This window comes from Endocarpon pusillum (assembly GCF_000464535.1).
Source record: "Endocarpon pusillum Z07020 unplaced genomic scaffold scaffold1122, whole genome shotgun sequence".
NCBI classification, from domain to species: Eukaryota; Fungi; Ascomycota; class Eurotiomycetes; order Verrucariales; family Verrucariaceae; genus Endocarpon; species Endocarpon pusillum.
Genome location: NW_006913633.1, coordinates 55,937 through 79,953, shown reverse-complemented (window position 1 = coordinate 79,953; position 24,017 = coordinate 55,937). Strand labels below are relative to the sequence as shown.

The 24,017-nt window shown below is 49.9% G+C and overlaps 8 protein-coding genes across 8 annotated transcripts; 6 read left to right on the top strand and 2 right to left on the bottom strand.

The window, feature by feature from the left end:
- Nucleotides 1–1,023: 1,023 nt before the first annotated feature.
- Nucleotides 1,024–2,366, bottom strand: EPUS_05140 (NAD-dependent protein deacetylase hst2-1; the record flags this gene model as incomplete). The annotated part of the gene is made up of 2 exons (XM_007789517.1): nucleotides 1,024–2,193; nucleotides 2,244–2,366. 2 exons carry the CDS (start codon nucleotides 2,364–2,366, stop codon nucleotides 1,024–1,026), a joined length of 1,293 nt encoding a protein of 430 aa, XP_007787707.1.
- An 874-nt stretch (nucleotides 2,367–3,240) lies between these two features.
- EPUS_05139 (uncharacterized protein) lies at nucleotides 3,241–5,295 on the top strand (the record flags this gene model as incomplete). The annotated part of the gene is made up of 1 exon (XM_007789516.1): nucleotides 3,241–5,295. The coding sequence occupies one exon, from the start codon at nucleotides 3,241–3,243 to the stop codon at nucleotides 5,293–5,295; it is 2,055 nt and encodes a 684-aa protein (XP_007787706.1).
- A 290-nt stretch (nucleotides 5,296–5,585) lies between these two features.
- EPUS_05138 (uncharacterized protein) lies at nucleotides 5,586–7,985 on the top strand (the record flags this gene model as incomplete). Its single annotated transcript, XM_007789515.1, has 1 exon — nucleotides 5,586–7,985. One exon carries the CDS (start codon nucleotides 5,586–5,588, stop codon nucleotides 7,983–7,985), a length of 2,400 nt encoding a protein of 799 aa, XP_007787705.1.
- Nucleotides 7,986–8,588: 603 nt separating this feature from the next.
- Nucleotides 8,589–10,156, top strand: EPUS_05137 (Hexokinase; the record flags this gene model as incomplete). Its single annotated transcript, XM_007789514.1, has 3 exons — nucleotides 8,589–8,622; nucleotides 8,673–9,229; nucleotides 9,281–10,156. The coding sequence occupies 3 exons, from the start codon at nucleotides 8,589–8,591 to the stop codon at nucleotides 10,154–10,156; spliced, it is 1,467 nt and encodes a 488-aa protein (XP_007787704.1).
- A 627-nt stretch (nucleotides 10,157–10,783) lies between these two features.
- On the bottom strand, nucleotides 10,784–12,659 carry EPUS_05136 (uncharacterized protein; the record flags this gene model as incomplete). Its single annotated transcript, XM_007789513.1, has 2 exons — nucleotides 10,784–12,307; nucleotides 12,366–12,659. The coding sequence occupies 2 exons, from the start codon at nucleotides 12,657–12,659 to the stop codon at nucleotides 10,784–10,786; spliced, it is 1,818 nt and encodes a 605-aa protein (XP_007787703.1).
- Nucleotides 12,660–12,889: 230 nt separating this feature from the next.
- EPUS_05135 (ATP-dependent RNA helicase dbp9) lies at nucleotides 12,890–14,769 on the top strand (the record flags this gene model as incomplete). The annotated part of the gene is made up of 2 exons (XM_007789512.1): nucleotides 12,890–13,088; nucleotides 13,142–14,769. 2 exons carry the CDS (start codon nucleotides 12,890–12,892, stop codon nucleotides 14,767–14,769), a joined length of 1,827 nt encoding a protein of 608 aa, XP_007787702.1.
- A 170-nt stretch (nucleotides 14,770–14,939) lies between these two features.
- On the top strand, nucleotides 14,940–18,043 carry EPUS_05134 (uncharacterized protein; the record flags this gene model as incomplete). The annotated part of the gene is made up of 2 exons (XM_007789511.1): nucleotides 14,940–15,915; nucleotides 15,963–18,043. The coding sequence occupies 2 exons, from the start codon at nucleotides 14,940–14,942 to the stop codon at nucleotides 18,041–18,043; spliced, it is 3,057 nt and encodes a 1,018-aa protein (XP_007787701.1).
- Nucleotides 18,044–19,037: 994 nt separating this feature from the next.
- Nucleotides 19,038–20,768, top strand: EPUS_05133 (uncharacterized protein; the record flags this gene model as incomplete). Its single annotated transcript, XM_007789510.1, has 1 exon — nucleotides 19,038–20,768. The coding sequence occupies one exon, from the start codon at nucleotides 19,038–19,040 to the stop codon at nucleotides 20,766–20,768; it is 1,731 nt and encodes a 576-aa protein (XP_007787700.1).
- Nucleotides 20,769–24,017: the final 3,249 nt, after the last annotated feature.

The following is a 24,017-nucleotide window of genomic DNA, read 5'->3' as shown; positions in this document are numbered from 1 at the left end:
AGTGGAGATCCATTCTCTTGCTAGCCCACGTACCAGAAGACATAGTCGCATTTTCATGCGTGAGATTCTTGCAGGAAATGAAAGTCACAATACGCTTGCCATGAAAAGTCCATAAGATTTCCGGGCGCTTGTTCTTAGGTCCAAGATGTCAACTGATAATGGAGACGAAGAGATTCGAAGACAATTCAAGAGAGTGGGTGTCCAAGAGCTGGGATATTCAAGGGGGAAATAATTGCCAGGCACTGCAGAAATATAAAGAAAGGGTCTTGGACAAAGTCTGAAATGAAGAACTAAAGCTTCGCATATAATACTAGCACTTTCTACAACACAATCTGAAAAAGAATATAAGCCGTCTGCTTACACTTCTCCTCTGCCCCTCCCTCCCCTACCAAGATTGACTGAGTTTCTTCGGCCGCTCGCGTACTTGGTAAGTCGGAGCCCAAACTGCACACCGAATGTGGTGTCTTACTGGATATTTTAGCTCCAGAGAGACATTTGGCACCCGCGATACCAGTGATCGAGGGGTTCACTGCGTACGGTGTTTGAATTTCTCTTGTTCATTCCTGAATTAATTCAGCAAGGGTAAAACTTGGTATGGATGGCGCAGTGTAAACCACTATGCCATCCGCGCCTCGCCAATTGGAAATAATGATAAATAAATCAATTAGTTATGTTCATTAAGAAATTGTGTTTTTCTGCTGTGGAGTCTGTCTACGGGCAATCCCTTACACCCAACCAGGCTCTGTAATACATATGTCGACTCCTGTACGTTTCATCAACCGCTGCTATACAAAAATCACAAACACCCTATCTTTAGTGCCATTTCGAGATGCTATACAAGTAAAAATGTACTCCTGGTTCTGCTTTCAATAATACATACTTCGCTGTATTCAGGGGGACTTTAGGTCAGTCAAAAAATCCACTATCATTGATCATGTTGTTCACCGTCGATGGACACTGAACTACGTCTGTTTCAAGTTCATGACTCGTCTTATCATTTAAGGGGTATCCAGGTAGTATATATCATAATGAAGACTTCTCTCGAGTCGTGTCTATATGGGGGAAGACGTGACTCAAATTACCATCCTCCTTACTTTCCAGATCTGCAGTATTATTTTCATCTGATAGTTCCTTGCTCGTATTTGCATATGTGCCTTCAGGCCCCCGCTTGTCGCAAGTATTTATTGATGGCTTGTCCTGCCCGTGCCTTTCCGGCTCGGCGTCTGCAGATGTCTCCAAGGGGACGGAGAGTGCACTCTCCAATGGCACAGAAGCCTTCTTTCCCGGCTGCTGGTTGTCTTTCAGGTGGTTCCCCAACCAAGAGTGGTGGTCTTTGGATAGCTTCAGTGTCTGGTCGATATCTCTTGTCAATTGGTCGACCTCCTCCTCCAGCTTCTCGTCTCTAGTCTTCAGTGGTAGTTGGTGTTCCTTTTGGTCATGCTCGGATGGAGTAGTGCGCTGCCATAAGTCTTCGAGCTCATCAAGCCAGCCTAGGGCGTCTGCGAGTTTTCGAACCCCGGCGTCGCATTCACCGAGGAGAAGTACGTCATCAGCTCGAGACCCAAGTCCACCTACTCTTTCAAGGTTGATCAGGATTCGTGGTGTCTCTTCACGTACATAGGATGGCAAACTGGCAAATGGTTGCACGCTAAGGCTAGTGCCCATGATGATTGCCAGATCAGCAGCTGCTGGCAATGTTCGATTTCGATGAAAAGCTTCAGGCAACGCTTCTCCAAAGAAGACAATATCCGGCTTCACCAGCCCATTACAGGTCTTTCTGAGGCATCGTGGGACTTCCCTTTCCTGGACAGCCTTCTTCATCATCGTGTCCGGGAACTCGGTTTTACATTCGATGCATCTCTGAGACGCGAAAGAGCCATGCGCCTCCACTATCATCTCACCTGGTACACCTGCCTCCCGTTCTAGGCAATCAATATTCTGGGTGAACAGTTTGAGCAGTAAGCCCTTGTCGTAGAGTAGCTTCATGAAACAATGCGTAACGGTAGGCCGGTAGCGGCCAGGATAGAGCTCATGCGCAAGGGTGTAGAAAGGCAGCGGGTTGTTACGGAAATAGGATATGTCGAACACAGCTTCAGCATAAGGTAGGTTTAGGCGGGCAAGGTTGGCATAGAGCCCTGTATCAGGAGAACGAAAGTCTGGAATGCCAGCGGCTGTACTAATGCCCGCGCCTGTCTGCAAATATCATCAATCTCCATTTAACGACCTGTTCCAGAACCTCCTACCATGACCACTATCCTTCTGACTTTCCTCTCTGTGATATATTTTGCAACACTCTCCAACGTCCGGCTCTCGAGCGTTTGCGGCGGAACATCATCTTCGACCGGAACGGATGACTCGTTGCCCATCCTAGCACGAAAAGGCGTGCTCGAGCGTAGTTTCGGGTGTTGTGTTCTGCGTCAACGACCTATGATGAGAGCTGTTGATGTTCTGTACGGAGCACTCGTGCAGAGATATGCGGAGCTTGTGTGACACCATCGGTTCTGCGGTGCGAGTGGAGGATTCGTACTTGAACACCCCATCGCAGCAGTGCATCATTAGCCCTTTATCTAATTGGTCTGAACAGTAATCCGCTGCTGGCAGCACCGAGGTTTCGCCTCTTTCGTTCCTATTCGGGAAGGCTGTGGGGACTTGGCGCCGAAAAAAAGCTATTTCCTCCGAACTCTATATTTTAGATCCCTACCCTAGCACACACACACCCCTTACCAATTGATGCTTCGAGCCGATAGTGCTCCCCAATGTGGCTTAGAGCAGAATGCAAATGAAGCTTCTAGGTAATGATTAAGTATTTAGCTTTGGCCTCGTATCAACAACGGACTAATTTCAACTTGCGGCAACTTCTGAAGTGGACTATTGAAGTGTCCATGTTTCCTGGGGATTGACATGTACTATTATTATCAGCCCCTCTGAACCTGCTCCTCTTCTGGGACATGTTGCAGCTTTTCTAGTGACCAAAAAACTTATCAACCATTGCACGAGATGCATATTTTACATACTTAGTGGCTAATGTATGCTTCAGCTGTCCAGATGTTCTCTCCGATTGTGTATTTTCCTTCTTCCAACTGCCTAACGTCGATTGTGGTCCTTTTTCTCCTGAGGTGCACTTTGGCTCAAGAGGAATGAGCAACACCGCGAAATATCCTGCTGTCCTCTGCTCTGCTCTGCATTTCTCATAAGCCTACAACAGTCATCAGACACTCAAAAGTCCATCGCGCCGGCAAGATGGTGTTTAGTCTCGGCAGCATTTCCGTCCACGGCAGCTTCGCAGCCTCGACCATTGCTGTGTACAATAATGTTGCCAAGCAGGTTCTTTTCAAACTTGCTGCCTTATTTCTGCAGCTGTTCATATTCAAGCTATTCGCCTTGCTTGCAGCGAGTCGTAAAGCATTTACATCATATTTGATGTTTACTGAGGACTACATCCAAAGGACACTATACATATTTTCACGAGGGTTTTCTTCAGGCGGAATCATCGTTTTCTTCGTCACAATTTTGCTTTTTGTGGGGACTTGGTTTGATGCTCTGCTCTGGGGGTTGGATTCGCCTGGTTATCTGGCAGAGAAGAGCAACGTTACAGCCGCCAAGATTGCCGATCGTTTACTACCAGAACCAGGGTATCTTGTCTTCTCAAACAGTATCCCGGGTGACATCGCGCCTCTCGATGCACGGCTCGTCGATATGATGGGTGCTAATCTGTTTGAGCCTGGCGTCAATTTCACGCTGACTGGAGTTATCGACCGCGGCTCTCCAAAAACGGTTGCAGCAACCCGGCCCTTTGAGGAAGTTGGTCCAAGGATATGGCTTGATCATGACGGCTTCTCTGTCTCAGCAGACACATTCATCACATTTTCTGCAAACAAAACCAACGCGACAATGTCCTTGAATTGCCCCTGGCAGACCATGAGCGACAATGTACAAAGCTGGAATTGTACGTTTGACAACTTCTTTGCCCTTCAGTTGGCGATGGAACACACGTTAGGGCGGCCGGAGGTCCATTGGGACGATGTTACAGACAAGCGGCTTCAATCTCAGTACATCTCTCCAACCCGCGAGGACAATCCGTGGACCAGTCTCGGCAAAGGCGGTGATACGGCTTTGATGAAACAAATGTTCACCGTCACTAAAGGCCGCATGCGTCATACTTTCGTCGAGACTGCATTCAAGGCTTGCATGCTAACCGATTGGCTAGTCCCGTTCAGCCTGGAAGAAGTGACCGATTTGGTGAAGAGAGCTTGGTCTACGGACCCAGTCGATCAATCAAATCCAATCATCTACGACGTTGCTCAGTCTATTATCGATGCACGTAGCCAGAACAGCAGTGGTGTCTTCGGTCTCACCGCGGAGACAGAAACATCCGTGTCCCAGGTCAACTACGAACTTCTCAACCTTGAGCTCGTACCTGGTGAAGTGGCATATTCTCTGTTTCGAGCTTCGGTCGTCAATATTACGCTTGTTCGTTCTGATGAGCTGCCAGAACCGGTCGTGCCGCTAGAGCCCTGCGACAAATTCTACACGAACATAGCACTGGGTGGAAAAGTGCGCGAGACAGACTGCTATATGTCCTTCATTGGAAATCAAACACAGGAAGGTCACCGTTTTTATGGTCAAGTCGATACCTCTGCTTTTCTTATTCTAAATGGTGTCATGGGCGAAGGGCGCTTCAATTACAGTGACAAGGCCTTGAATCAGCAAGCCTTCGAGTGGGCTGTGAACAACGATGAGAAATTAAGCAATCTAGTGCTATCTCGGGGAGCCATTTTAGCTCTAGGCCCTGCAAATGTCATGGTCGAGGTCTCCAGCATCCAGCCAGCAATTTCGCGTCTTCAGATCCTGCTGATCGTCATCTGTGCTCTGTTGGCTGGTGTAAGCTGGCTATGTCTGATTTTCTTTGCCAAGGCCCATTATTCGTCTTCGCTACTAGCAAACTTGATCGCAACTACGATGATCACCTCGAATGGGGAGGATGTCAAGAGCGGGAAACCCAGGTATCTGGTTGATTGTCCAGAGATCAATTTGACACATGAGAATGGTCCGACAACATTGATGGCGACCGCCACTGGCGTATTCAAACACGTCGACTTCATAGATCATGGCGCAGGAGAATACTTCATATCACAGAACAGAAAAGAAGATGGCAATGACGGAATTGGGATGGCCAAAACCACCACTATCTCCCAATACGAGGTTGTCAGGGATCAAGAGTATGACGGTAATGCTAGCCCATTGGCACAGGAGGACACCACCCATACTACCATGATCAACCTATCATCTAGATGATCTAATTTGTATTACTCGAAAGGCAAGGCAATGCATAGTTGAAACTAGACTGGGGAGGAATTTTGACTAGAGGCATGCCAGCTTACGTAAGACAAATGGGCTTCCTTGACAACCTTTCAAGATAAAGTAGAGTATTATTCACATTCTTCCAATAATGTACTCGTGTGGAGTGCATCGAATCGTATTGATAGTGCAGTTAAGCAATATCGTATCAGCACTACTTCCGCTTCTGCATCGAAATCTAGGTAGACTGTCCCTACTCATATGCTGCGATTTTTCGTGTCACCAAAATGAACACCAAAATGAACTCTGCTGTTGAAGCTCTGGGAGAAGAATCGAGCATTGGTGTAAATGACAATGCTACAGATGTCTACAGTGCAAGTTCTGTTGCAGAGATCCGATCTAAACTCTCAAAGCTCCATATGCGCGATGCTGCTGTCACTTCACAGCTAGACGAGTTGCTTGCATCTCAGAAGGACTTCCAACGTGAACTGAGAAGACTCGACATCCTACGTGCCGGGCTAAGCACACAGAGCTCCAAGACGCGCTCGATCAGCAATGGCATGATCTCGAATGCTGCAGCCACCGCGAACAAGATCTCGAGTTCTGTGAAACGACTTGACCTGGAGCAGTCCCGCGTCAAGGCTACTTTGGACGTGGTGGACCAAGTTGCTGAGCTGAAGGCATGCCTGCTTGGGGTTATGGGATCGATGGGAGCTCCTCAGGACTGGGAGACCGCTGCAAGCTATCTGTCACGCGCATCCAAAATTCCTAAGGATGTTATTAATGGACTGTTTGCGGCCAGGATAGTGCCTACAGCAGAAGTTCCAGATGCACCAAACATCACGCTAGAAAATGCGTCAGAATCCTTGTGTGGTCTCTTCTTACGCGAATTCGACAAGGCTATCAAGGACAACGATGGCCCGAAAATTACGCGTTTCTTCAAACTCTTCCCGCTGATCGGACGGTCAGATGTGGGACTCGACGTATATGGACGTTACGTTTGTCAGGGCGTAGCGGGCAGGGCGAGAGCAAACTTGAACGCGGGCACTGGCGGCAGCCAGAGTAAGGATGGGTATTTCTACGCTAATGCGCTGACGAAGCTCTTCGAGCACATCGCGCAAATTATTGACGGCCATGGGAGCCTGATAGAGCGTCACTACGGCAGTGGCAAAACGATCCGAGTCATTGAGCGATTGCAGGTCGAAGCTGATCTGCAAGGCGGCATCATACTCGACGCATGGGCAGACGAACGACAAGTCGATCGAAAGCTTACCGACATCAAGTCTTACGCTTACACATTCTTAGTACAGAGCTTTCTACCACCTCAGCGAGGCAATACCGGAACACCGAGATCGAGCTCTCCAGCCAATCAGCCAAATTCACGATCCAGCGAGGATGAGGGTGTGGATATGAAGGAAATTGATGCACTCTTGAACGAGATGGCTGTCATGATGGGAAAATGGTCACTCTACGTGAGGTTCATCACTGACAAGTGCAAGCCCTCCAATGATATCGATTGGGATGTGCCCACGTTTTTGACCAGCTCAGCGCTTGCGAGGAAGGTGACTGGTCGACTGATCTCCCCTTTCAACGCTATGACAACCTTCTTCTTTCGACGATCAGTCGAAAAGGCATTCCAGCTTGACGAGCAGCCACCGAACCTGTCGCTCAATCCGCACAAACCACTGAATTCGAATCCGCCGCACATCTCATCGGCTGTGGAAGACATTATGTATATCTTTAACAAGGTCCTTCAGCAGTCTCTAGCCACTTCTCAGAAAGATGTTGTCTCTAGCGTGGTGCCGACGCTGGCCCGAATCATGGGTTCAGACTTCATTGGCATGATTCAACGCAAGATGCGAGACGAGAGCTACCCCAAAGCCGCGATTCAGGGAGCGCTTCCTCCCGAGCACACCATCGTTGCATTCCTGGTCCTCATCAACGATTTAGATGTTGCTATGGACTATGTCAAGCAGATTATTCGCTCACAGACCGAATCAGCAGCAACATCAGAGCAAGCGGCGGCTAGGTTGCTAGACAGCTTGTTCCCGCTCGCACATGACGCCGAAGCGGTCAGCGATATCTTGAGATCTTTGGATGCTACATTTGAGAACAAGACAACGGAACTTCTGAACGAAAGTGTCCATGTTGTGTTCAACAACGTGATGAAGCCGCGGTTGAGGCCTATATTACTTGATGCCTTCCGTGACGTTGAGTACCAATTGACCAAAGAAGAGATTGAGGAGCTAGCACAGGAAGAAGGCAGAGAAGAAGAAGATGGAGAGCGCGTTCGTCGACGTTTCCAGCATGGTTGGGACGCTCTGACCAAACCAATTGCTCGAATCATGACCGAAAGCACGTTTGATAGACTACTTACGATAGTCGTCTCGTATCTAAGCAAATTGCTTGAGAAGAAGATTTGGAGCTATCATGGGCGTGTGAATGAGCTTGGGGCTGTCCGGCTGGAACGGGATATCAACAACATTGCTGCCGTCATCGTGCAAGGTAAGAAGTATGCATACCGAGGCGCATTCTTGAAATGCAGTCAGATTTGTATGGTGATGAACATGGAGGAGGATGAATGGGAGGAGCTTCAGTTGAACAGTGACACTTCCAATGATATTGCTGACAGAGTCACTCCAGAGGAGAGACTGAGGGCAAGGGCGATGATCAAGGAGATGGACTGATGCATCTGACGATTAGACGCTACAGGGAAGGGCAATCCTTCTGACGGTGCAGCTTCGTTGTTGGTCCTTCCGAGCCATCCGCCTGGTGTATGGATACTGGTACCACGGTCATATCGGTCCGATACCAAGCCGGCAGCAGGCATGGAGGGTGGAGAATGGAGAATGGAGAATGGGGGATGGAAAAATGGAGAAAAGCTCTGCATCACTGCTGATGCTTCCATTAAAGGTCTTGGCCGGTGACGGGCACGGGCACGTGCACGTGCACGTGGACACATCTCAATGATTATCATCCAAGCTGAAGCTGCAGCTGCCCGCGGTCCGTCCCCTATCTTTTTCCTCGCCGGAGCTGCCCCTCGCCCTCGCCAAATCTGCCCCACTATCAACAAATCCGCTAGTTACTTCCTCGGAGCTGATTGCATTGAACTTCAGCACAATCGGCTTTTCTAGAAGAAACCTGCAACTTATCATCCTCACCGGACCCTCTTCTCTTGGTCTACTACCCTTGAGGTTCTTGAGCCACTGCACCAGTCTTGAAGTGCCGCACTTGTAGGCCTTCCAGTGGTCTCAGTTGAGCCCACCCCAAGGGCGCCTCCAACCGGCAAGATGGTTGTTCCTAGAAGGAAGCCGTCCCGCAAGGGTATGAAGAAGCGAGGGCAATTATCGTGCTAGAAGTCTAACAATGTATAGGGTCTATGGCTGATGTGCCCAAGAGTCTTCTCGAAGCTATTGCCGATCTGGAGAAGCTATTCATCGTCGACCAAGACAAACTCAAGCAGATTACCGATCACTTCATTGGTGAACTCGAGAAAGGCCTCGACCATGAGGGCGCCAACATCCCGATGAATCCGACGTGGGTCATGGGCTTTCCAACTGGGGACGAACAAGGCACTTTTTTAGCATTGGACATGGGTGGAACCAATCTGCGCGTCTGCGAGATCATGCTTCCGGAAGAGAAAGGAGAGTTTGATATCATCCAGTCAAAGTACAGGATGCCAGAAGAGTTGAAAACCGGCAATGCCGAGGAGTTGTGGGAATACGTTGCCGATTGTTTACAGCAGTTTATTGAGTACCACCATGAGGATGAAGACCTTGGTGCCCTACCCCTTGGGTTCACCTTCTCCTATCCCGCAACTCAAGATTACATTGATCACGGTGTGTTACAGAGATGGACAAAAGGCTTCGATATCGATGGTGTTGAAGGACACGACGTAGTAGAGCAGTTCGAAGCCGTCCTTAAGAAGAGAGTCAGATTCAATTCGATCCTGTTCATGGTCCTGTAAACTGACCGCACTCAGAACCTTCCCATTACAGTTGCTGCTCTGGTGAACGACACCATTGGTACACTTATCGCATCCGCCTACACAGATCCGGCCATGAAAATTGGCTGCATCTTCGGCACTGGCTGCAACTCAGCCTACATGGAGAATTGTGGTTCAATTCCCAAACTCAAGCATCTCAACCTCCCCGAAGACACGCCCATGGCTATCAATTGTGAATACGGCGCCTTTGATAATGAACACGTGGTCCTACCTCGGACACCCTACGATGTCACGATCGACGAAAACTCACCCCGTCCCGGTCAGCAAGCCTTCGAAAAGATGATCGCCGGTTTGTACCTGGGCGAGATCTTCCGCCTTGTCCTGGTCGATCTGCATGAGAACAAAAACCTCATCTTCGAAAAACAGGACATCTCCAAGCTCAAGAAACCATACACCTTGGACGCCTCCTTCCTCTCCCTTATCGAAGAAGATCCCTTCGAAAACTTGTCCGAGACCCGTGATCTTTTCGAATCTATGCTCAACATTCAAGCCACCAAACCCGAATGTGAACTCGCCCGTCGTCTCGCAGAACTCATCGGTACCCGAGCTGCTCGCCTCTCCGCCTGCGGTGTAGCTGCCATCTGTAGGAAGAAGAACATTGAGTCATGCCACGTAGGGGCAGATGGATCCGTCTTCAACAAGTATCCCCACTTCAAGGCCAGAGGTGCCCAGGCGCTAAGGGAGATCTTGGATTGGCCGAAAGGGAAGCGAGATCCCATTGTGTTGAGCAGTTCGGAGGATGGGAGTGGTGTGGGGGCAGCGTTAATAGCAGCTTTGACCATCAAGAGGGTGAAACAGGGCAATACGGTGGGAGTCAGGGACCCGGAACATTATGAGAAATGCATGGGTTGAGAGGATCGGCGATAGTCGATAGTCGTGCAGTGCAGCTGGGGGACCGGTACTCTGCATGATAGAAGAGTCAAATACATTAGTTGCTCATTGACTGCTCAGAAACTACCCTTTGAGTCTCTTCCTCTCTCCTCTCGCTTGGTTTTGTTATACACCCCCTCCTCCAGGCCCAAGATGTTGACGATTAAGAAAGATGAGAACGGTGGTGTGCTAGTACTCCGTACTGACTACATATATCTGAGGCAGGCCGGGCTGCGGTATCGATAGAACCAGTAACTACTAGTGGACCGCGGAGGACTACCAAGTAGTTCGCGCACTTGAATGGTTGACCCCATGATGGACATGCTGCTTGAGTTGGTGTTCCGGGTGTATGCTTCAAGTCTGTGAGCATCTAGCGGAGGGTAAGAGGTAGTAACTAACTAGTTACTACTTACCACGTCACCTATGTATCTATGTACGCATGACTTCGGCGCGGTACCAGTATTACTATGACGAGACCAGGAGAGCGAGAGGATCCATCCAACCTTCACGTAGTGGAGCATCTTTCTTGCAGTATTTATGGTCCGTCATGAAGGATCTAATCCCCTTCTACAGCATTCCTCACGCCCTCGCCAGGTTGTCGACGAGTTCTCATTCCCTGATCTCCCACAGCCTGATGGTGCCCTGCTCATTGCCCACAGCCAAAAAGCCGCCGTCCGGACTCAACGCCACGCTCGACACCCTCCCCAACGGTGTCCTATCCGTCGGCCAGTTCCGATACACGGTGCAGCTGGGCAGGTGGACCAAGCGCAGCGCGTCCTTCTTCCAGCGGGAGGCCATGACGAGCATCTGGCCGTCGGTGCTGAATTCGAGGTGTGAAGTTGGCGTTGTGAGGTGCGTTAGCGTGCGCAGCGGTGTTGGGTTGGTCGGGATGGTGGTGCTGCTCCACTCGCGGCGATCGTAAATATTGACGATCCCGCTTGATGAGCCGGTGGCTATGAACCGGTGTCCGCCTAGGCCACCTTGCTTTCCTTTATTGTCTCCGCCCAGCGCAATCACGGTCGTGCCCACCGCCCCTTCATCCACCCACCGTCCTAGCACCCTCCGCTCCTGAACGTCGTATTCGCTGCACTCTCCATTCTTGCCCGCAACAACAATCCCGTTCCCGTCTCCCCACCATGCAAAATCCGCGACCCCACCCCGACTATCGATGCGGCACGTGCAGAGCCATTGTGTAGATTGCGTGGCCAGGATGTTGACGTAGCCGCCGCCTTTGCGCGCGGAGCCGATGAAGCCGATGTAGCGGCCGCAGGGAGAGAGACGGAAGGTCTCGGTTGTGCGTTGTGTGGTACGGAGATGCGGGTTGGAGGTGAAGGGGCGGGCGATTTTGGTGGTAACGCCTGTGGTGAGGGACCAGGTGTGGAAGTAGTGGCGGCGGGATGAGAGGTAAATTGTTGTTGAGTCTGAGGTAGGGCTTGAGTCCGAGGGGGGTAGGAAGGCAGTGCTATGTAAGGGGGTATTTTTGACGTGGAGAGATGTGAGGAGAGGATTGGGGTTTGGAGGGTGAGGGAACACTTGGTGGATCGAAATTGTCGATGATGGTCCTGAGGAGAGGATGAGTGGGTAGAAGGGGTGGAACTGGAGGGAGTCAACAGATGAGGGACCTTTAACTGTAATGTCTTTCGTGCGTTGAATGTCGAGGACTTCGGGGCGCAGCTTGCGACGTTTTGATGATTGCTGCGATGGGGACGCTGCTTGTACGAATGATCCAGCGGAACGTAGAAGGTCACTCAGCGCTTCAGTTGACGATTGATCAAGAACCTCGTCGTCAAGAGACATATCCGAGTCCGCACCGTCGTCTGAGGCGCTGCTTTTACTGTCCATCAAGTTCCTAGCTCTTTGCGAGCGCACTCTCGCCCATACTGGGGTAGGATGAAGTCGCTCGTATTGTCTGCGTAACCGCTTGATGTACTCCATGCCATTGATAACGTCATCTCCTTCCGCATTGCGTAGCTTGCGCAGCTGTGGATGGGAGGCAAGAGACACAGAAAGCCGGTCATCGTCGCTGTCCACCCAAGCTGGCGTTCGACCTGTATCCTGGTTGTCACCACTTAGACCATGCGTATCATGCCAGCCGTCCGGTAGGTTGTCTGCGCCAGAATCGAGGAAGAAAAGCTGCCGAAGATTACCTCGTCAGCGTCCCCAGGGTTATTCTGACATGGCTTGTACAAACGTTCTCGTCGGCAACTGACTCGAGATTCTCATCTTCTGCACTTTCTGCCACTGTGACAGTCCTTTCCGTCCTGTGCGTCAATTGCGACCCTGTAGGGTGCGATTTTAGCCCTTCGAAAAATCCAGCATCGTCGCCGAACAACAGCTTCTCCAGCTGCTCTTCGGTCTCGTCCTTGTCTGGGATTTCGTCGCTAGTAGAGCCTCCCTCTGCATCGTCGAGGAGGGGCTTTACTCCCACGCCGCGACCCGTACGCTTGCCGACCTTTTCTTTTGATCTTAGCGCCGTGGGTGCCATCGTTGGTAGAGATTCGCATGAACCACGTGAGTCGGTTGTAGTTAGTTGAGAGGGAAAATCTACGTAATAAATCTGTTTCGAAATATTTTGATCTCCAACTTGTCCGCCAAGATTTACATACATACAGCTCATCTCTGGGCTTGAAGAGGAAAATTCCCCACCACTTTCGAACTTCGGTTTCTCGAAGAAACTCCTCCCCACTCACCCACGCGGTTTCATCAGACGCAAAGATGACGAAGAGAAAGCTGGATGAGAACGATATACCTGCAGAGGCGTTCACTCCCGATACGCAGAACAGCGCTTCAAAGTTCGCAGACTTTAAGCTCGACGCAAGATTGCTGCGCGCGGTTTCTAAAGAGAAGTTCACCAAGCCTACGCCGGTCCAGACCGAAGCGATACCACTGGCACTGGCTGGCAAGGATATACTCGGTTTGGGATTGCTTCATGTACAAGAGATGGAAGACGTGCTGACTTCCGCCTAGCAAGGGCCGACACAGGTTCCGGAAAGACTGCTGCTTACGTCTTGCCTATTCTTCAAGCTCTACTTCACAGGAAAGCGAGAGCGCCGTCGGAGAAGTCCATATCTGCACTGGTGCTTGTCCCAACCCGCGAACTCGCAGAACAAATCTACAGAGTATTTGTGTCTTTCTCCTTATTCTGTGCCAAAGAGGTCCGCGCTGTCAACATAACACAGCGCGTATCCCATGATGTTCTTCGTTCGATGCTGGCGGATTTGCCAGATATTGTGATAGCGACACCTGGACGAGCCAGTCAGAACCTTAGCTCTGCCACATTTTCATTGGAAAAGCTTACACATTTCGTTATCGACGAGGCAGACCTAGTGTTATCGTACGGCTACGAGGCCGATCTAGATGCCATTTCCAAGGCATTGCCTCGAGGAGTGCAGACATTTCTGATGAGCGCGACATTTACCGCCGAGGTTGAGACGTTGAGAGGACTCTTTTGTAGGGATCCAGCCGTCTTGGAGCTGGGAGGCAGTCAAGAGGAAGGCACGGGTGTATCTCAATATGTGGTTAAGTGCGCTGAAGATGAAAAGTTCTTGTTGACATATGTCATCTTCAAGCTGCATCTTATCAAGGGTAAGTGCGTCATCTTTGTGAGCGACGTGGATAGGAGCTACCGCCTGAAGCTCTTCCTTGAACAATTTGGGGTACGGAGCTGCGTCCTCAACTCGGAACTTCCAGTCAATTCCAGAATACATGTCCTAGAAGAATTCAACAAGGGCGTCTATGACAACATCATCGCTGCAGATGATCAAGAAGTCCTAGGAGGAATTGCTTCCAGGAAGGCATCAGGGAGAGATCCAGAGAGTGAGCAGGCTGTGGACCCACAGGATGAGTCTGACCAAGAACCGGACGAACGCGCAATCAAGAAACGGAAACTTACATCAAAGCACAAAGATTATGGAATCTCCCGTGGCATTGACTTCAAAGACATTGCATGTGTGCTGAACTTTGACCTTCCTTCAAGCTCGAAATCATACACACATCGTATCGGACGCACCGCTAGAGCTGGCAAGACTGGCATGGCCCTTTCTTTCGTCATACCTACAGAGCAATATAGGAAACATAAGGCAACTAGCATTGCATCAGCAAAGCACGACGAGAGAGTGCTTGATAGGATTATTTCACGGCAAGCAAAGAGGGGCAAGGAAGTCAAGCCGTATCAGTTTGATATGAAGCAAGTTGATGCCTTCCGATATCGAATGAACGATGCTCTAAGGGCTGTTTCTCAGAACGCAGTGCGGCAAGCAAGGACCCGCGAGCTGAAGCAGGAACTACTCAAGAGCGAGAAGCTCAGAGCTCATTTTGAGGAAAACCCAGATGAGCTACGTCACCTGAGGCATGACGGAGAACTCAGAGCTACGCGTGTGCAGGCCCACCTCAAGCATGTGCCTGAGTATCTGATGCCTGCCAAAGCAAGGAAAGGCCTGGCAGCGAATGACCTGGGCTTTGTCGGGATGCGGAAGACGGGTGAGAATAGAATCCGCAGAGCAAGAATGCACAATCGGAACAAAGGTAGGCGGGCAGACACAGGAGCGAGGAAGATCGATCCTTTGAGGTCGTTCAATGCAAAAGGACGGCCTTAAAAGCTGTCTAAGAGAAATTAGTATGAATATCTAACATCCTCCTACTTTTTTTTTCTTTTCTTCATATTCTTTTCCGGCACAAGTTCTTCAAAGACTGCCTGAAATTCACTCCTGTTTCCGCAATCTTCCAACTACATTAGTCAACCAGCGTCAAGTTGCCCATTCCGATGATGGATCAACCCAATGGTGGTGCATCAGATGGTTGTTCACTCCATGAGACTCCTATCCTGCTAAAGACAAATGACTTCCCGATTGAACTGAAGAAGGCCACGATCTACAAATACACAATCAAGTTCTCTACCGAAAGCATCTCCGCCGCGGACAAGAAGTTTCTCGCCAGCAGATTCATGGGGAAGCTTCAGATCAAATGCAAGACCAAGTGCTTCGTATACGGCAGTCACTTTTCGGTGTTTTCTCCAAGTCCAGAATCCGAGCTAGTTGAAAACGCCCTTCAGGCGGTCTTCTTTCATGAGAAGGAGAGAGAACGGGAGGCTACTTATCTACCAGAGTCCTTACGAAGCATGAAAGCTCTCGGCAGGTTCCTAACTGATGTTGTCGTTAGGCGCACGAATCAGACTATCAAAACTGCTACGATATCCCCCGTGGACGACGATGGCCTGAGGATTTGCACTGTCTACGCAGACATGGTCAAAATTGATTTAGAATCTTTCCAAAGCAGACTCGAGGTCTCAGAAGCGGATGAGCTTATCCTTGGGAAACGTCGCGAAATCTTGACCGCTCTCGATGAAGTTTTTCTGCGCGAAGCTCATGACACGAGCTCCGTTCAGGTAAACGGCCACAGGATCTTTGACATTGCTGGGGAGGCAATCGCAGTTGGTAAAGGGGTTGAACTGCGAAGAGGCATCGTCGCGGACACCTGCATAGTCAATAAGTCTGTGGTGCGGCGGGTCACGCCCTGCACGGGATTCTTTCTCAGGAGCATAAATCTTGCCGAGCTTTTGCAAGCTTTTGGGCCCCTTACCGTGGACGAGGTCAGCCGGTTACTCAGAGGTATCAGCATCAAGAAGACCCACGGCAAGCAAGAAGTCATGCAACTACTTGACGTGATGGCTGGCAATCCTGATCAGGAAACATTCTACTGGAATAATGGCAAGACCACGACAGTCTCCCACTATATGGAGAAAGGTGAAGTGTTACCTGAAGTATCACGAGATTGAGCTAACAGATCATAGTCTATCGTTCAGCACCAAAGGTCAAGGAGTGCAAGGAGTATGCAAAGCAGAACTGTGTCCTTGTTGGATCGTCACGACATCAGGAAGTCCTTCCAACAACCATGTGCTCAGTTCTACCTGGTCAGTATTTTTCTCTCCCAGCCGGAACTTATTTTGGCACTGCTCAAAATGGTTGGCCGGAGAAGTTGACAGAGCATGCCCGCAAATGTTTCTCCAGAATGGACGGCGACTTCACAAAGCTGCTGAAGTGCTCAATGAGTCCAACGACCGCCAAACAATTCAACTTGAGTACTCCTGGCTTTGGCGAACATTCTGCCTTCAGAGCTAAGCGTTCTGATCTTGAGGAGCGCAGCGTGGAAGGCAAATTGCTCACAAAGCACATCGCGGTGAACAAAGAAAACTTGGATCTCGAGCGACCTATTCTTATTCTTATTTTTGCCTCATCAGACCATGAGAATCTGAAAACTCGTTTCACCAAAGCCTTTACCGAGCACGCTACGTTCAAAAAAGGTAGTGTTGTTTCGGTCCAAACTATTCACCTGTACGACGACAGCACTGCTAGCCAATTTATCTCGAATGCCCGAAAAGAATTGGCTAACTTGAACCCTGACGCTGATAACTTCAAACCGGCCATCATTGGCTTTTTCAGAAAGCCTCTGAGCCTAGGAAAGCTTGGAATCGATGAACAAGAGCGGCTCGAGTCAGAGGACCTTTGTCGCACTTACAATGCTACTAAGCTCTTCTGCCACAGGAAGGGGTATCACTTTGCAGGGACATTCTTTCGCCACATTGTCAAGTCAGGGGATGACCGCAGAATGAAAACGTTGTTGGTAAGCAGATTGAAGACTCAGAGCGCAAGTGTAGCCGTCTCGAAGCCCGTACTTTCGAGCGTGGATGGACCATGCAAAACTCTTCTGCTGGGCATCCATGTATCTCAGCTGCATTCCTTCGCCTCACAAGACGGCGACTCGGATGACAGTGCACCTCGAGCCTGTAAAGAAAAGCCATGTTGCTGGTACATCGTCAGCATCACGGCGAAGTGGTCAGGATCAGATTCCTTCCACAAAGCACGCACATTCTTGGTGAGGAGCTGCGATCTGTCAACGGGATCCTTTTCGGTCGCTCCTGCGTTCGATTCAGTAAAGAAGGCTATCCTCGAGCTTGTTGACGGCAAGTCTTTGACAGGATCTAAAATCATCGTCCTCCGGGCTGGGGTGCCAGCAGAAAGACAAATGCCAAAAGAAGACGCGCAACTGAGGGCTGCCGAATCGAAGAGCGTGGCAGAAAAACATGCTACGAAAGCAAAGCCCATGCTAGAATGCCTATTCACTTCCCCTGGTGGGGAGAAAGGCCCCAAATCTGAAGATGGGAAGGAGCTGACTGACCCAGAGAGCCCAACCGCAAGGAACAATCAGAAAATAATGGATTCCAACAGAGGTAAACCCGCTGCGAACGTGTCCAAGCCCCTTGCACACCGCGGTCGTGGAGTTGGTGCAAATGAGATCATGGAGAACGCAATGAACTCCTGGAGCTCTAACCTTTCCGGCGAAGAAGGTTCGGCACCAACTGAAGGATTGTCCAATACCGAGCTGCTATGTTTTAAAGAATGGGCGAAGGCTGAATATGCTAGTCTTGCATACGTGATGGTAGGTACTAGTACTCCAGCGCGCCTCTTTGAGCCGAATGGGATGCCATTGTGCGAGAGGAAATATTCCACCATTTTGTCGAAGGATTCTCATTGTACAAACCTCAAAGCCGTGTCAACTGTTCTAGCAACACCGTCCGCTGATTCCTGGATGCTTCAGAAGGTACTCCCGGAGAAGGCTGGCCCAAGTACACCGCTTCCGCTCGAGATCCTGTGGATAGATCAGGACATCGTCAATGACGGCTCCCTCCTCAGCTCACTCTCGCAGGCTTCGTGGGACTTTCCCGAGGGCACGTGGAGCTCCAAGAACTTGTCCTGTATTTCCTTGGCTAAAAAGGCAAATCGACATGCAAGACGAGTCATCCGTTTCGTCGACGGAGAGCCAGTCTTACCTGAGGTGAACGAGTATCTCAAAGATAGTCTCTACTTCATCTGATCGGGGTCATGAGAGCCTCATTGATGATTGGACGATGAAGGTGGTGGAGGTAGTGGTGGCAGAGGCTGACATTACAATTGGCGCATTACATTATTGCCCGGTCTCTTTGGACTGATGGTCCCATTTAATGGGTATAGACTTCACTTCTTCAATCAACTCACTTTAGACGCCAGGACGCTGTTGAATTGATTTGAAATATGTGACACCTATGTAGCCGCTATGGACCTGTATGAAACGGACTTTTGTCTTTTATAAGAGTTTCAAGCATATCCATCGCCTTCCCGGCACTCCGAGCCTTTTCCGATGAAAGCAGTCGAGCCTGATCCACTCCATCTGATCCCGACAACTGGAAATTTTCATCTGAGAATAAATCTGCTTGGTGCTGTGTTTATTTAACGGAATGCTTTGCGAATACTCTAGTTAGTACTAAGTATCATGCACATCTTCGGATGTTCGAGCTGAGCTTGGCATGATAGTCTGCAGTAAGTATGTATAGGATTTCGTGCAAGTAGGACCTAAGAAGAATTTGCCTCTATAGAGACCGACATATTGCCTGTTATTGTGGATTAACTAAGCCAAGGTGGGAGGCGAAACACATGTAACTACAGAGTACTACTAGAACAGTAGTGGGTGGGAACCAGATCTAATCAGATTGTCTTGAAGGATCCGAGTGGATGATCCTGGGCCTGCTAAGTGATGAAGTGGAATTCTATCTACCTGCTGAAAGGAGGAGAGACTAATACTACTGCGCAGAGTGCGGTCATGTGATGCCAAGGGTTTGGCTGTACGCGTACGGCCAATTCCGCCACCAAGAGATGCCCGTGCAGAGATTGAAGCTATATAGTACTAGTTAGAGTAAGTCGAAGCTTTGGTGTCATAGAACGCTCACAACGACTTCCAACACTATCAATATCCTTTCCATTCTTGCTTCCCTTAGAGACTTCGTTCTGCAGGCTTCCAGCCCCTGAGGCTCTTACGTTGTAATTCCGAATCTATGCCGAAGAAGCAGAAGAATCCACTGTACACGAGACCGTCAACGAAGCCACATCCATCATTGACACTTTCAAACTCCACAACTCCAGCCCTCTATGGCTCCACAGGCCTCGAAGAGAAACCTTCTGTCACAGAGTGTCTCAGAACACTCAGAAGTGAGGAGGCCGGACGTTTGCTGCCTAGACCAGCGCCAGTGGCTACAGTCCATCCATCTCTAAGAAACTTATTGGACGTGCCAGAAACCCGTCAGCCTGGCCCCAGAACTGGTGTCCGAGCATCAGGTCCAGCACAAACACGCCGTGTCCCAGGTCCGGCTGCTCCACTGAGCTGGCAACTTCTTGCAAGTCGTCATACTCGCAGAACCGTACATAACGAATTCATTATAACGCCCAACTATGCAATTCAGAATATGATTCACGAGCAAGTTCCCTTGCCCGGGGCAAAGCTTCCTCCAAGACGAAGTCTCCTGGATACCGTTTTGAGAAGTATGGCAGACAACTGGGATTGGCATCTACAACATGATCATTACTACTTGGCATATATTCCCATTCGTCTGAAGGAAGCCCTCCTCAGTTACATCTCCAGACATACATCAGAGGAACGTTTGACAAGATCGATTACTACTTTGCGTATACTTTTTCCTGAGTACAGAAGCCTCGAAGAAGAAGGTACAGGACACCAGATGCCCGTGGAGGACGCCATTGAAGTTATGCGGCTAGATCTGGGCCGAGCCCTTGGTACTTGGCTCCGTACGATGTCATCGTTTAAGAAAGAAGTCATTCGACCTCTCACACTACGAGATTCCACAGCCCCAAGTGCCAACACTAGAGATCATAGTGTACGAGAAGCAATCAGTGAGCCACCAGAAGCGTGGGACGATGCAGATGGAGCTGCTAGGGACATTACGAGCCAGCTGTCTCTATCCGGACCCTCAACAAAATTGCCAGGAACAAGGTTTTCAAAGCTTCTGCATCTCTCGTTGGCTCTATCCCCATCGGCGATGTCTTCCACATCGGGAGCCTCTTGGTCATCGCTACTCTCCGTTACGCCCTACTTGTCAACTCTTCAGTCGCTGTCGTTAGGATACTGGCCTTCTCCCACTCTTACACCCCACGCAGCAGCAGCATCGGCTACAATACGCAATCCTGTGGCGAGGACGTTACCAAGGATATCATATGGTGGGACAGACATGTATACTGAATCAGAATCAAACTGGCGGGAAGCCGCAGGTATTTTGAGAAAACTCAGCCGCCACCTTTACTGTTTGAAATGGCTCGACTTGACCGGTTGTGGCGCATGGTTTGGTGCGCTTTCGTGGACGGATACGGAGGCACTGGCCGATGACTTGAGCTCAGGAATCAGGCTTCCAGGAGCTGGGCCAGACTGGAACGGTTCATGGCGGAACGTCGAGTACCTTGGACTTTGTGTGGGATGGACCTTGACTAGCTTCCAGGATAGAGAGATGAACTCTACAACTTCCCAAGCGCGTCCCGCCAAACAGCCTGATCCTCTACCTCGCTCATCTGCCAAGGTAGAAGAATCAAGGGCAAGCACCAATGGTTTGGGTTTGTTCAACCAAGACTGGGATGTCGAAGAAGAGCGTAAAAAGTACTTCGCCAAGAAAGAACTGGAGAAACTCAATGACTTAAAGTCAAGAGCACGTAAAGTAGCCAGACACGTGAGACTTGTCCGCGAGGTAGCTAGGGGCAAGTGGATTGAGGTTGACCTCTAGGACGACATTAGCTTGCATACCGGGTGGACAGACCAGAGCCTCTCATCCCACACCACTCGCCGCCACAGGTTGCATGAGTCCGTTGGGAAATCCTCGCACTTGGTGTCAATAAGGGTTGGACTGCTTCTCCGCAGGATTACGGGGATTCCATGCATGTAAGTGAAACTGACGGCTGGATACGAGGGGCCATGGTACTGCTACTTACGTGCTTCATCCATGCTAGCCACTCGAAGACCAGGAACTTTTGACATTGCCTGGCAGATGGCACAATCAGGATTTCAATCCCAAGCTGATGTTTGGCCTAGACTTCCTAAGGATCCGGAGAAGTGCAGTCCTCTCTCCTTGTCTGTCTCAGTATTGCATAAGTCCGGTATCAGCTAGCTGCAATCAGGCTTGAAACAGACGATACCGTCACGGACCAGCTGTAATGAGCTGCCTGCAGGTGATACTACTGTCCGTGATCGTACGATGGTGTGTTCTACAAGGAAGGCGTGTGGGCTGGTCCAGTAGCCAGATAGATGAGACGGGAACACTTCTAGGACAGGAGCCAATCATTGGCGGAAGATACTGAAGCTAACCCGTCTACACAATCCCTGGCTCTACCCATGCATTCTTCACGATAGTGGGCAGGAGAACGCGAGCAAAGGATGGGGTCTGACAGAATCCTTAGAAATGGAGACTCGTGTTTGAGAGCGCCTTGACAGCACCTCAACTACGACCGTGTTGCCAACTGGAGCGTGATAGCAAGTGTGGCCGTCGGTGCTTGCGTGCGGAGTGCTCTCATACGCAATGGGGGCTGTGCTCGTGTACATGACCATGGATGCTGTTATGTAGTGGGAGTCCGGTCGTGACCACCATCTTCACTCTCCCAACACTCGTGGTGTGATGGTGCAGTGTCGGATTCAGCGACCAGGTGGGAATTTCAAGTAGGCGAGTACAGCCTTACTTATACCCACAGCTACTCGCTTCGCGCTCATGCTCGAATTCTGCCCGGACCATCGGAACAGCTTGGCGCACCAAGAGCCGCTGGTAACACTGGCATCCGGGTTGGAAACAGCCCAGTAGGCTTCGATTACTGCACCTGTGCTTGGTAGCAGATTGCTCCATCTTGTTAAGTGCCTGGTTTGGTGTTGAGCCCTGGTTCCTGGCAGGTGCCTGTCCACCACAATAGAAATACCAAAAATACCGATACAGCCTTTGAGCAAAGCGAAATGAACTTTACGCATGTTGATCTGCTTGAGATGGGGAGCATTTCGAGTATTCTTTTCCCGTACATGCGGCATATGCCAGGAGAAGTCGATAGCGTACTATGGCATGAAAGCTGGCCGTCAATAATACTGACACCTTGGCAATGATATCAACTGTCATCATTCAGAGCAGCCGGGTTTACGTAGTAATGCTTCTGCTCCCAGGTAAGGTGGCGCCTCCAGTGCCTGTAAATCTACAACTACCAGGCCTACGGATACATTTATTCTCAGGTACTTCAATATCTATCCCTTAGAATACTGTTCTCCTACAAGCTTCCTCCGGAGACTCTGTGGTATCGAACAACGATATCGGACAGCTCTGTGAAATGGCCCGAAACAGTACGTGGGATTAGGGTGCCAGCAATTTTGACAGTTACACCAACATCCGCAATGAGAGTGACATTGCTGATCAGGAAATATCGCCACAGAAGGCATGACATCAACGTGCAACCCAAAGCGGAAAGAGAGCTGTCGTCCTTTCCTGCTAATCAGGATCATCAATTCTTCAGTAATGATGCGGGGACGGCCTTGCGTGACTCCATAATGGTTGCTATGGAGGTGCGACAGACGATCAGTAGTATTGCTCTGCAAGGCCGCATTGATGCCAAGCAAGAGAATCGTCGGTTCCGAAGATTCTTAACGAGTTCGAACGTGCCCTTTAGCAGAGCTAGTCTTCGGTTCCGAACTTCTTCTAGAAGATCTCGTGGAAGGTTGGGATCGGATGTTGATTTGTGCACTTCACTTTGCACGCATTAGACACAACTGCGGCACAGGTCGATCCTAATTCCTCACATGCAGACTCTTCAAGGCTATACAGCCAATCTCCCGTCGAATCTGGATCCTTGCAAATGCAAGGCACGCGACTTATGAAGCCAATTGGTCCAATCCGCTTTATCAGCTGGCGTTGATAGGCGAATACGTCGAACATATATCGCTATCTCCTACTTCGGGCTATTCGATATCACGCTAGACTCTCTTGAGCGATCTTAACGTTGACCTCAAAGCAGCATGAAGAGAGTAGGCGGGCTCTGTCACTCGTGCTGGGACCAGGTTCATTTCGTCTGAACATATAGTTGTAGTTGGCGTTATTATGCATGGGCCCGTGATCCTAAGAAGGGGGTGTGAAGGCTGTTGCTGCCAGAAACGCCAAGAAACGCCAAGGAAAATAAACAGAAATAAGCATGGTCAAGCCCTTCAATGAAAGCCTTTGCAAGTAATTACCAACTTGAGTTGAGTGCAAACTGTTGCATCTTCAAGACTACAAACTGTCGTACAGATGGACGGTTCAAAGGGACAACGTGGCCCGCGTTCATGCTAATGGGTATGAGTGCTTCATTTAACCGTCTGCAGTTCAATTAACCCACGCAATCAATAGAGAACACCGCGACGCCATCAGAAGGTTAGTTGCATCAGTCAACTCAAACCGCAACATCATCAGCAGGTAAGATAAGTCGCTCAAGTGCCCTCACCTCGGACGACCAAAGTACACATGCAGAATCCAGAATCCAGAATCCAGAGTCCTTTGGCTGGCCTCCCTCATGAGGAGGTACCCATTGATGCTGAGCAATTCACTTAAGACTATGAGCTGCAGAACATTGGGCATGTCTTGCACAAGGCTGCTTGTGTTGCCAGACACCCTGCTGCACTGGCATTCGAATCCATCTAGGCCTTGGCGGCTTTGAGAAGAACAATCAGGAATGAAGTCGCTCACAAGTGGTGCAACCATACTCGCTCTATTTGACAGTCTGGTGATGCATCTACACTGCAGTGCAGTATGTTATCTCAACGGGCCCTGTTTTTCACCTGCTGACACGTTTCTTGGTGAATGAAATCAAACAGGCTCCAATGCTGCCCATCCATCCTTTCCACAGGCCTTTCATATGGACAGCCAAGGAGGTCGCTCATCCTTGGATCGTAGATCTCATCAACGCAGCACCCCACCTGGCTGCTTCTAGAAACGGCTGCTGGATGTCTGACCCTCTCAACTACCATTTTTTTTGCC